The following is a 12113-nucleotide window of genomic DNA, read 5'->3' as shown; positions in this document are numbered from 1 at the left end:
TGCTTCGCTCTATGATGTACCAAGGCTTTGAGTATCAAAACATACGGCCGCGCATGCAATGTTTCCTGGCAGGTAAATCTTTTTTTTTCCTTTCATTCAATTATTCCTCCTTATTCAATTACACAGCAAGTCCTTACAGGGATATTAGACAAAAGAAGAAGCAGAAGACCAGACAAAAATTACTTTGTACTTTGGGTGCATCGCTCGCCGTAATGCACTCCGTTGGTCGTTCTATAACAGTATATGGGAAAGCAGCATTATTGGTGTTCACTGTAGTGACCCTGGGACCTTTTGTGTGCAGTTTGGCTGTTATGTTAAGATGAATCATTGCATCTGTAGAATCTGCAAGAAATGTCGCACAAAATGCTGGATATAATGTTCATTAAAAGAAGTCGCATCATACAATATCTCTAAAACTGGAAGGAACAGAAGCAGCAAAAAGCTGTCCTTACAAAAAAACTCAACCAAATCAAAATTTATTTGGTTCAACCCTCTTGTCTTTCAAACCAGATTAAGAGTTTTATTATAGCAATACAATCCATATACGGCCAGCATTGGTAAAAATCTGCATCTGCCAACAAAGAACTACACATCAAAATTCTCCTTCAGCTACTTCACCAGTTACACAAAAGCTTGCCATACGAAGTGATTTTGCCCTCTATTGGGATCTAACGAAGCGGTCCAATGGGTCCTGCTCTTCATTAGAGCTCCCTGAAGGTGTGAAAGCCCTGCACGGTGTGTTGATAATAGGGTTACCTTTCAGTCAGTGACGTCTGTTATGTTTTGCAAAAACGTTTAATCCATGGTTGATGCTGCATTTTGGCAAAATGCTCTGGAAACGCTTATTGTAATATCGAGCCAAGGATTTTGTACCGGTTTATGTTGACCTCAAAGGAATGGTTGATTTTTCCTGATAAAAGTTGTTCAATGCAAGACCTTTTTTTTCCTTTTTCTTTTCATTTTGTGGCACCATTGGAAGCAGTTGGAAGTTATTTTTATCAAAGGTGTTTTGTTTTGCTTTAGCACTATGCAGGATTCGCCCCAGTGCATTTCTCTTGTCTTGCCAACAAAAACCTCCATGCGTTTTTGTTTGATGTAGAGCACGCGTTTAGATACCGATTTTTTTCGAAAATCGGTTGCTTATCGTGCTCCTACTGCCGAGTGGTAAGCCGTGGACTTTTTGCTCGGTATTACCCATTGAAAAGTCCACGTGCAAAGACCATTCTGTGAATTCTAGGTGACGATAACCGCAAGGCCCTTCGCCCGATTCGATTTAAAACTAAGCAGGTTGACCATATATCGTCTCAGTCATCACCAACTAAAAAGGCCGAACACGTTTCAACTGGCGCGAAATTTCGCTGCAAATGCTTCGTGATGTCACTTTCGCTTCGAATGTACAGTGCACGTATCTGTCGTTTTCACGAAGTTTCACCCTTATTTAAGTCTCAAAGCATTTTTTTTCATGCAATAAAACCATTGTTCGTTCACAAGTGAGAATGATTTATTTACCTGCTGCTATTTCTACAAACATAATTCGTGTCAAACATGACATAATTTTCTCTGAATCTTATATCTAAAACATTCTCATATGTGACTTCGCGAAAACCAAAATCTTTAACCCTGTTTTCGCTCCTCCGATTTCAATATGATTTGACTTACTCCACACAGAGATTAGGGTTAAATCTCACGTTCATTTGAGACTGCGTGCGTACATTTTGTGTCAGTTCATGTTACTGTAATTGTTCATTTCACGGTCTTCACGAAATGCATCTTTATGCAGCAAACTTGGACTTGTGCGTTAGTTCGTGATGTCGCTCACGATTTGCGCTCTTTTTGTGCCTGCCATTTTTTTTACAGAATACGGAAATTTTTCCTTGAACATCAATTACATTCATCATAGCATTAACCAAAAACTGTACTTTGTGCAAGGAAACAGCCTCCAGTGCCCGGCAAGATACGCGATTTACGATCTTCTTCTGACATAAATATAGGCCTACGTAATAGGGGCCTACATAGAATAAATTGTGCTCGTACCGCATCCTTGATTGGTGCGACCCAGCGCCAAAATCAAATTGAACAGCACATTTTCATGGCTAAGGATTAACCGGAAATCAAATTAGAATTTCCGAAGTAAAAAAAAAATAGACGGTGGGTGTTATCAGCTGGAACCTAGCCACTCAACGGCTCTCCTTCCGTTTAGGTCTGGCCTGCATGAGATGTGAGAGGGCATCGAGTTCTCAGCCCATCACTTCCGGACTACACCTTGCACTTTTGGCGGTGGGCTTGGTAAACACGTCCGGCGTCCCGTTCTGCAATTAGCCGTGTTATTCTGTGCTTGTGACTCGTGCTTAAGCGACAAACCGATCATCTTCAGCCCACCGTCAGCACGACAGCAGAGGGATTGATAATTTCGCCGGCGTGTGGACGCAAGGAGGGTCGCGCTTGGCAAATCAGGCAGTTCGCACGTGCAGCTGCGCATGAGGTGTCACATTCCGCCCCTGTAATGTTGCAGATCGCTTCTTGGCGGTTATGAGAGTCGTAACGATCGAAGGAGAATCCAGGACCATTTCCCCCCTTTTCTGTGTCAAGACGTCTAGGAAGGCTCGTGCCTTCCCATACGAGGTGAAACCCCATCGCCACTCACGACATTTTATTGCCCGGACAAAAATCAATCTCTAGTTGTATATAGGGAAGGCAAATCCGGCGAATTCTCCTTGTGTCGTTCCTAGCCCGGCGCCGGCGCTGCTAGCCGGGATGAATCTCACTCTGGTTGAGATAAACCGATACCACAGGGGAGAACATGGCTGGCAGACGGAGACATTAATGTGCGATCTCTGACTTTAAAGGTAGGAATGTTTGGTAATTTGAGTTTGCCGTTCGGGACAACTGGCAAGTCTTGCCTCCATGTTGTGCAATACGTCATACGGTAAATGCTCATTAATTGCAATTGCGTTTCTTCTGATGCCGCGTTTTGAAGGCGTTTTACATTTTGAAAAGCAGTTTGGAGGTGTTTAATGTTCGACCTCATGAGACGAAATGACAATCGTTTCTTCTTCACATGAATACACTGTACCACGTTTTCTGGTTTCCACCACATACGTGTCACATCCAGAGTCTTCCCATGACGAGAGGGATTAATTGAAGCAGTACTTTCACACACTGACTTTGATTTCTGCTTAGAAGTCTTCAATATTGATGCATGCATCTCTAAATATACTCACCGCTAAATGACGTATAATGACACGGCAAGTCCACAGATTTTTTGGGTATTCTGCTCTTCGCCTACGTATTTTGATAGTCACTGAGGAAATATCGTTTGTAAAATACACGCCGGTTTAGGGTAAACAGCCAATATCTGAAATAATAACATCTGCCCAGCGTCAAAATTTACGTCGTTTGACCCAGGATGATGGCGCCTTATCCGCGGCTCATCTGTCTCGAACCGGCCAACTGACCCTGCGAGCTTAGCGGTAGAGAATGAAGACGTCTGCGCTAGTATGCCACGGGCTTGCGTCGCACCTGAGTGAACTGTATCGTGATTTATTTTACATACCCTTGGATTACACAGTACATGCACATTATATTTTTAACATTGTTGTTCCTTATAGTGAACATTTCGTTTTTTTACTCCACACTACGTGTACTGAAGTTATCTGTTAAGGTGAGTGTTGAAGATGTTTTCAAAGACGAAAACTAATCGCCTAGCTGGCATGGATAAATGTGTGATTAATCTTAGCTTTCTGTGTTGGAGTCAGTGTATAGACTCCATGAGACTCGGACCGTTATACCACACATCCCATTCCTGACACCATTTTGTTCCGCTTTGGCGCGTGGGTCTCCCCATGTCCCAACAAGTGATGTGCTAGAATTACCACGTGAAACTTTAAACTCGACGACGGCGTCGGTGCATACTCTCCAGTGCGGCTGAGCAATACATGTCATGGATGGAATTGATTGTGCTTGCGTCAGGTGAAGAAACAAAGAATAAGAAACAAGAACAAGCAATTATTGCTTCTTGGGATTTACAGTGCAACAAGAAATTATCCAGCTCTGCAACTTTAATAATCTTCTAAGATTTCATCTTATTCACTTGTTCTCCGTAAGTATTAGAATAAGATTTTGATCAGACTTCGATCGAATCATTCCATTAATGGCAGCTGAACATCCCTCGCGTTCTTGCGACTAGTATTTCAATGTTATACAACGAGTTGGGACTATGAACGCCATGTTGATGTAATTTGAGTTGTGAGCCTAGCAACAAATTCAAAGTACAGCAACACTGTGGCCGACTAAAATACTCCTGTACCACCAAACCATCATGCCAACAAGCCGACCAACCAGCCAAGCAAGCCATATGTTAAAAATAATGCATATATACATGTACGTTCAAAGTAACAAGTCTTGACTCAAAAATTCGTCCCGAGATTTCTAAACGTTGGGATTTTGCAAATGGCCAAGAAAGTGAACATAAATGAAAACAAAGCAAACCACACAGAACAAAACAAACAAAGCAAGTCATATATTAAAAACCCCAACAACTTTCAATTCGCAGTTACGTTTCAGGGAAAGTGTAGAACAGAGTAAATGTGTCCTCTGTGGAATATTTCCCCCGAAAGAGATACCACCAGAAAAAAATTTGCCCGAAAATGTTCTTTTTTAAAGGGCTATGGTGAGGACAGCTGGATAAAGAGTGGTTTCCTCCACTTTCTACGGATCTTGATGAAGTATTTCTTGAATTTATCAACGTTTTCATGTGCACTCACTTGTACGTGTATATTGTGCACCGAGCGAAAGCCCTCTAACATACGTGTCAATTTAATGTACTGAAAAAACAACTTTTTATTGGGTAATTCCGAGTCAATTCTCGCCGTACTAGGTGTTTTTCTTCCCTTGTTTATCTTTTGCTTTAAAGATTACACAATACATGCTGACAGTGGTAGGCTACTTTCGTGTATTAGATTTCAAACTCTTGCAGCAAAATGTAAAACATTAAACAAAGACTTTAAACAGTGTAAAAAGGAATCCTCTAATAAATGAAGAATGATCGTCACACACGCTTTGGTTGTATTTGTTTTTGGTATGATTTTGTATTTTTCATTAAGTTCTATTGTTGTCAATGTGAGCCGGCAGGCCCTCTTGAAGCGAATTTTGACAGACTCGAGATACTGCAGTTGTGCTGGTTCATACTTCAGGCGAAAGGCGAAAGCGAAGCGAATTTGAGTCACGAAAACCTTGCAGGGTCATCTCACTCAAGTTGAAATGTGTTGGAACTTTCACGGATTCGCGACGCGAATATTTCATCTGACGTCACAGATGCGCGTTCGTGTTCGCTGTCGCCCGAAGTATGAACCGGGCTGAATTCAGACTGACCTGTGCGAACATCAATGTTTTTCATCGTGTATGTTGGCAAAAAACCCAATGCGGTGATGAGGCAGGTAATTTCCTTTCGTACGAAGGGGATTAACAGTGCATTAACGGATAAGATCGCGCCTAATGGGAATTGGCAACGACAATTTCTTCTTGCAAGCGGTGGATTGAGATCGAGCTGCGCTTTCTTTGAAATTCACGCGAAGGTGACAGAACACACTGTTAAACGAACCAAGACTCGTTTTGCCTGGGCAGAGGTTTAGAGACGAGAAAACTCAAGTGTAGATGGGGGTATTTTGTCAGTTGAAGGCTGAATTAACTTTTTCTCTTTAGAAGTCCTAATGTTGTTGGGAAAAATCCACGCGAAAATGTAAAAAGTCTCACATAGAAAGGGCAACAGCAAGTGGCTATAGAGTGTCCTTGTGTAGATTCCCTGTCGCATTGGTTATCTAAGGATAACAATGCCACAGGGAACTCTATACCTCTGCGCAAGGGATGTCTCGCAGGGATGCTCCCTAGGAAATCCGAGCCCGATTTATCCCTGCGGGTGTGATTTTCTCATAGGCCCCATGCAAAAATTAGTACTTGACTGACAAGTGTGTCTCCTCTTGTATGACGGTCTCCTATTTTTCTCTCTCTCTCTCTCTTCTTCCTGTGCAGAGGCAAGGCGGACGACACTGAGGGAGATTAAGCTGTTGGAATCATAACGATCTAATTTAAGGGTGACCGACTGAATGAGCTAGTGTTTCCTCGATGGAAAGTGAAGGAGTATGGCTTCTGGGGCGCTCTCAACAGAGTACGGCTCTTGGTTGGAGGTCTCCGGCGGTGGACGATCCAGCTCCGGCCCAGGCTACGTCCTCCTCACCAACACCACGGGCCTGGTGGGCGGCGGCGCCCGGCTTAACGACACGCAGGATGATATAGGGCCCCGCACCATCGGGGTCGCGGTGCCGTTCGCCACCTTCATGACCCTCCTCAGCCTGATCACCATCTTCGGCAACTCACTGGTGATCTACGCCGTCAAGACGGAGAAGCGGCTGCAGACGGTCAGCAACTACTTCATCGTTAGCTTGGCCGTGTCGGACTTCCTGATCGGCCTGATCGTCATGCCGATCAGCACCACTTACTTCGTGAGCGGGGACTGGGTGCTGGGGATCGTGGTCTGCCAGATCTGGCTCTGCATCGACTACGTCTCCTCCACCGCCTCAATATTCAACCTCCTCGTGCTGAGCTTGGACCGCTACTGGTCCATCCGCTTCCCGCTCAAATACATGCGCAAACGGACCGGTAAGCGAGCCACCACTATGATTTCGTGTGCTTGGCTGGTGTCGTCGTTGTGGATAATACCGATAACCTGTTGGCATGCCATCTTCCACCAGGGTGTCCGCGTGGTCCCCGGCAATGTTTGTGATACAGAATTTGGCAAGAATAAGCCTTTGAAGGTTGGGACTGCCATTGGGAATTTTTACATACCTCTGGCCTGCCTGATTTTTATATATGCACAAATTTTCCACGAGATCCAGAAACGCTCCAAAATGGTTCTCGGCAGGCGATCCGTAGGAGGGACGCGAAAATCCACGCGGAATTGCGACAGTGCCCCGTCCAAAGGCACCGACTTGGAGTTGACCAGGGTCGACAACGCGACCTGGACACCTGACTATGATGATTCTATCAGCACCAGTAAGGACACGTCCAACGAAACTCCCGACCAGACGGAGAATAACAGCAGCAGTCCCAGTAGTGACAGGGGGCGGGCCAGGCGGCCTAAACGGATCAACTCGCAGCTGAGGAACATATCCAATCTGACGTTGCTGACCGTAGGATTGCACGGTATGGTGGACCCAGAGGCAGTCAAGAGAGCCGCTGCCGGTAAGAACACCTCTCCCGGAGCCGTACCCAGGGGATCTTGCACCAGGAGCCCCTGCTGTCATGGCGATTCCCGATTGAGAGAGACCCAGTTTTTATCCCCCGGGGATGCTGTGAGTCGAAAGGAATCCAGCTCGCGCCACCGACACCACATCATCACCGGGAAAAATTCGCTAGATCGGGACAAAGGAACACCTGTCACAACCGAGGAAGCTCGGCCCCTTAGAAACAGGACTTACCAGGCCCAAAATGGCAGCCGAAGATCGATTCTTCGACGGAACAGTACAGTGGAGGCCGATTCAGTGCCCAATGGGACCCTTTCCTCCAGGAAAATCTCCTTCTCCTCCGAGGATTTGCCGGGGAGCAGCAGCAAGCAGGCTCAGATCGGTTGCATGCCGACCAAGAAAAAGCTGTCTGCGGAGTACCAGGGCAGCGAGATGGGCAGGGGTGAACGGGAGAACAAGGGTAGACGCAACGGCGTCACCACCCGCCTCCTGAGCGTCGAGCAGCGGGTTGATGCCTCAGCGACCAGCAGGGAGAGAGACGAGGACCCGCACCCTCCCCACCAACCCCACCACCACCATCCCCATCTTAACAACAACACCAACCCCCGCGGCAAGTTCTCGCTGTCCCGGTTCAGCATGAGGCCCGGCCGGGCCACGGAGACCCTGCGCCGTATACGGAAGATGTCGCTGAGCAAGGAGCGGAAAGCGGCCAAGCAGCTGGGTGTCATCGTCGGCTGCTTCATCTGCTGCTGGGCCACCTACATGATCTTTTTCATGATTGTCGCCTTCTGCTCCGACTGCATCGACGACGACCTATACCTCGGCAGCATATGGCTTGGGTACATTAACTCCACCCTCAACCCGTTCATCTACCCAATGTGCAACTCGACATTTAGAAAGGCTTTCAAGAAGATACTTCGTATCACAAAGAGATGAAGTGGGACTTTGGGGGAGAAGTGCTGCTTTGTAGAAATTATATGATAATGAAAGAAGTAACTTCTAAAAATTACCGTTTAAGATTCAAGTACTGTCTACGGAAATACTTATGTTTCTTTGATGGTCAAGTGCAAACTATTTCGGTGTCAGTGAGAAACAGTGCTGTATGGTGGTACACAAAAAAATAATTCATCGGGCGTTTGAGTTATCTCAGGGTTTTTATTATGGCAGTGGAAGTACCTTTTAATTTCGTTTTATGACCAAATCTTGGGGGTTTTTTTTCTAGATTTCCTTGCCATACAACGCTACACAATATCATAGGCAGTCCCTGAGAATTTCGGCGCTTGTGTCCCCAAACACATGGGTTGTATCTTTGTAAAAATCTCTTTTCAAATGGTCACATTTCTATCAATAGTCGCATACCAGTTGTGTGTTTCTTGAAACCTGCTATTTCCCCCTTCATTATAAATTTGGCTTTAAGACTGTCATAATTGGTGGGAACGATCGAGAGCAATGGGTCTAGGGGGAACTGCACGTTGCCAGTGTTGAGCGAGGGAGGCTAGTTGAACTTTGCGAGCGTCACCAACAGAACGTGATGTGCATGATTTTAACTAATTCCCAGGATTTACCCCATGAAGGTCATTTGTCGCAAAGAATAATGATTCTCTTCTCTGTGATGACAGTCGAGGTCTTTAGTGAAGATTTTTGTCCCTTTAATTCATCAATGCCTCCTCACTTTTCCGCAAGGTGCTCGACGCACCTGCGCGCAGCGATGTATGCTTAGAGCCTAACTGCTGGAAATATCATGTGTGTATTTCTTTCGATCGCATTGCAGTGGAGATCCACGCTGTTCCGGTGTCGCTACCGGCGCCATGGCCGACACAAGATCCTTCTAAGCTGGCTGGTCAGCGCCACCTCCGGATGGCTGTCCTGCTGCGTTATTAAATTAATGAATCAGTTTGGTCCCCGTTTGACGTGAATTATTGAAAGGGAGACAAGGGTTGCCAAGCAAAAAAAGGTGTGCAGACTGTTGCCAACATACCCGCATAAATTTTTACGACAGTGAGCGGCTCTTGTTCCCGTTAATTCAGTAGTGATAGCCAAGTGAATCTCAGACATTTTCCGACCGTCGTAAACGATGGTCTCAGCAGGTCATTTGTAAAGGTGGAGTCAGCGGTGATTCTACCATATTTGCCGTAACACTGTTCACGATCACTGTTATGAAAAGTGTTTGCAGAAAGAGAGTGTGAGAGAGGATTCGTAGTTTTTGGTACATGTAAAACGAAATAGGGCCAACATTCAAGAGAGGCAACTTGATTATTGTTTCATTCAGTGAAGAAACTTTGAGAGTTGCGTGAAAATGCAATAATGTGACACATTCACGAAAGTGAGTGCCGATGTTTGTGCCGTCGGGCATACTCTTTGTACCTACCGAAAATTAGGGGCCGGGGATGCAAAACGGCCGGCGGAGTTCTCAAGGTCTTCGGGAACGAGAAAGCGCGGTCTACCTTACCTGTCCAAATCGTGGTGTGGTGCGTTGTGAGAGATAGAGAAAAACAAGGTGGGTCCGATGTACACTGAGGTCGACTTGCGTCAGGAGAAGAGGCTAATGGATTCGAGATACCGCGGTGTCAGGGAAGGGCAGATTGAGAAAGATGGGAAGAGAAAGACAGAATTGGTGACGGGAATGGAGGAGTGAGCGAGGAAAAGTTCGAAGATGGGAGGTTATTGTGAATGCAAAGAAACCGCAGGAACTGGACGGACAGGTCGGATGAGGGGGGCATCATCTGGTGAAACGGTTGAGAAGATCTTCGACGGCCGGGTGATTGAGAAGTTGGGACGCCGTGGGGGATTTGGGAGTTTATTTACATTTGAAATGTGAACGGAGAGGACGCGTTGGATGGCTGTGATGTAAAACATAACCACGGGGTGTTTACGGAGTTTCTTGTTTTCACCCATGAATGCATTGACAACTTGCGGGTCGACGGATGGATAACTAAGTCGAATGACCAGTGGCAAGCGGAATGAATCAGGGCATGGGTTGACGGATTTATACGGGGATTCCTGAGGGGGAATGCTGAGCAAAGGCTCCGGTATAAAAAAAAATTATTAAATACTGATACTCAAAGCCCCTAACAATAGACACTACACAGTGTAATATATCAATGCAATTCTATGACATCTAACCTTCATTCTCCCCATTTAGATATCCCTTGCTGCGTCGGTACGTTCCCGTTGCAAACCCGCCAAAATGTAGTTTGCACTGGCTGTAGGCAAAGATATGCATGTACATGTACGCGATAGCCCTTTGCTTGTTAAAGGTGGAGATATTTATTTTACAAGAACACCAGATGGACGGGTCAGTCAGGTCGATTAGTGGATGTGGTTGGATGGAATTGTTCATAAATGAATCAAAAGGAAGCAAATTGCAGGAATCGATGAAAGAGATGGGTGTTATCGCGTATCAAAGGGAAAGGAAAGGACTTGACAAAGTGTGCGGAGTTCCGGGAGAATGTGAGAGAATGTGGGAAAGGAAGTTGAGAAAAGCTGAGCTGCCAAATCGGTCGGAAATAATGCACAAACACTTGATGAGGGCGTGGATAATCCGGAGTGGCGTGCTGGCCACGAACGCGGTTGAAGCTTGTTGGTCTCTGCGTGGGGACCAGCGAAATTCCAGCCCACGTGGTGCGGACGTAAAGGTGAGGCCATTGGGTTCAGTAGAGCAAAGCCCTACCGGCCGCCGTGTAGAATTCATAATTGTACTCAACCAACTCAGCCGACCTTTTTGAATAGCAAGTGATTATTTTCTTACACCCTCACAACCTGTTTAATAATTTGGATAGTTCCATAGAAAAGAATTTACCATGGCTGCTCTCTGGTTTCGAAAAACACGCAAACCTATGTATCAAAAGGCGGTACAAGACGGTGCCAGACGTGAAAATGGAGTTTACATTTTCGGCTGAAACTTTATATGATTGTAATGTCAAGGCCCTACAACTTTAAGTGTATTACAGGGTAAAAACAAACGTTTATACATGTAAAAACATGACAGCTTTCGCCGCTTTCTTGGCGCTACTTGCTATATATAGGCGCCAGGCAATAGCGTGTTTAGCGTGAATTGTTTTACTAGCTCATCCGCACTATAAAGAAGCAAGCGATGGGCAAGGAACGTAATTATTTGGTCAAGTTTAATATCGGTTTACGGACTGGCAAAGAGTATTACAAACGCAACAAGTTATGTCTTCTCGTCGCTGAAATTGGTTCTGAACCACGGCAAATGTCGGTACTTTGCACTCATTACGTCACCGTAATAATGTAACATAAAAAAAGAAAAATATATATATTTTGAAATCTGTCTTACTCATCTTTGTTGTTGAGATGTACGTATTAAATCAGTACAGAATGTTTTGTAAAACTGCTTCATCAACCCTTGGTCAAATATACTTGGAAACAACGTTGAATTATTTTGTAACATCTACCGAAATAAAGCAGAAGCCTACGTCAGAACGTGACGACAGATTGTAGCGGCATTGGTCTTCGTGACTTTGCGTCGTTTTCGTAAATTACCTTCTCCCCTTCTGCATCTTTCCAACCAATCTCATGAAAAAACTGAAAGTCTACAGTGCTCGACGAATTTATGTTCACTCCAGCAGTTGCGGATCTAGGAAATGCATTATTGCTCAAGTAACGAAGATCAGACGAAAAGAACAGGAACAAGGCATACATTTCTACCCCCCCCCCCGGTTGCCGGCTGCACACCACCCGCTAGTAGCACACGGATACATCAACAATTTTGCACGGTCACGTGATGTGGCCTGTCTGTTTGAAACATGCGTGTACCTGTCAGATTCCTTCGAAACAGCTTGAGAACATACACTTGGAGAAACAATCCTCACCAAAGAATAACTAATACTTCCAAAGCAACAATGCTTCATTTTC

General features: G+C 45.3%; 1 protein-coding gene across 2 annotated transcripts in view; it reads left to right on the top strand.

Moving 5' to 3' along the window:
* The window catches only part of LOC147799419 (histamine H1 receptor-like), a 28150-nt gene extending 16515 nt beyond the window's left edge, over window positions 1-11635 (top strand). Inside the window, exons 1-2 of one of the 2 annotated variants that reach the window (XM_087136227.1) lie at window positions 2760-2846; window positions 6028-11635. In XM_087136227.1, the coding sequence (XP_086992353.1) occupies window positions 6138-8174 (2037 nt within the window). In that variant the 5' untranslated portion in view covers window positions 2760-2846; window positions 6028-6137 and the 3' untranslated portion in view covers window positions 8175-11635. Of the gene's footprint in view, window positions 1-2759; window positions 2847-6027 lie in introns of those variants that run through there. The other variant, XM_087136226.1, reaches the window with a different exon arrangement.
* Window positions 11636-12113: the final 478 nt, after the last annotated feature.

This window comes from Acanthaster planci, linkage group LG04, assembly GCF_054643075.1.
Source record: "Acanthaster planci isolate LZ-2023a linkage group LG04, COTS_SCS, whole genome shotgun sequence".
NCBI lineage: Eukaryota > Metazoa > Echinodermata > Asteroidea > Valvatida > Acanthasteridae > Acanthaster > Acanthaster planci.
Note: the sequence above shows the minus strand (reverse complement) of the source record. Positions and strands in the feature narration are given on the sequence as shown.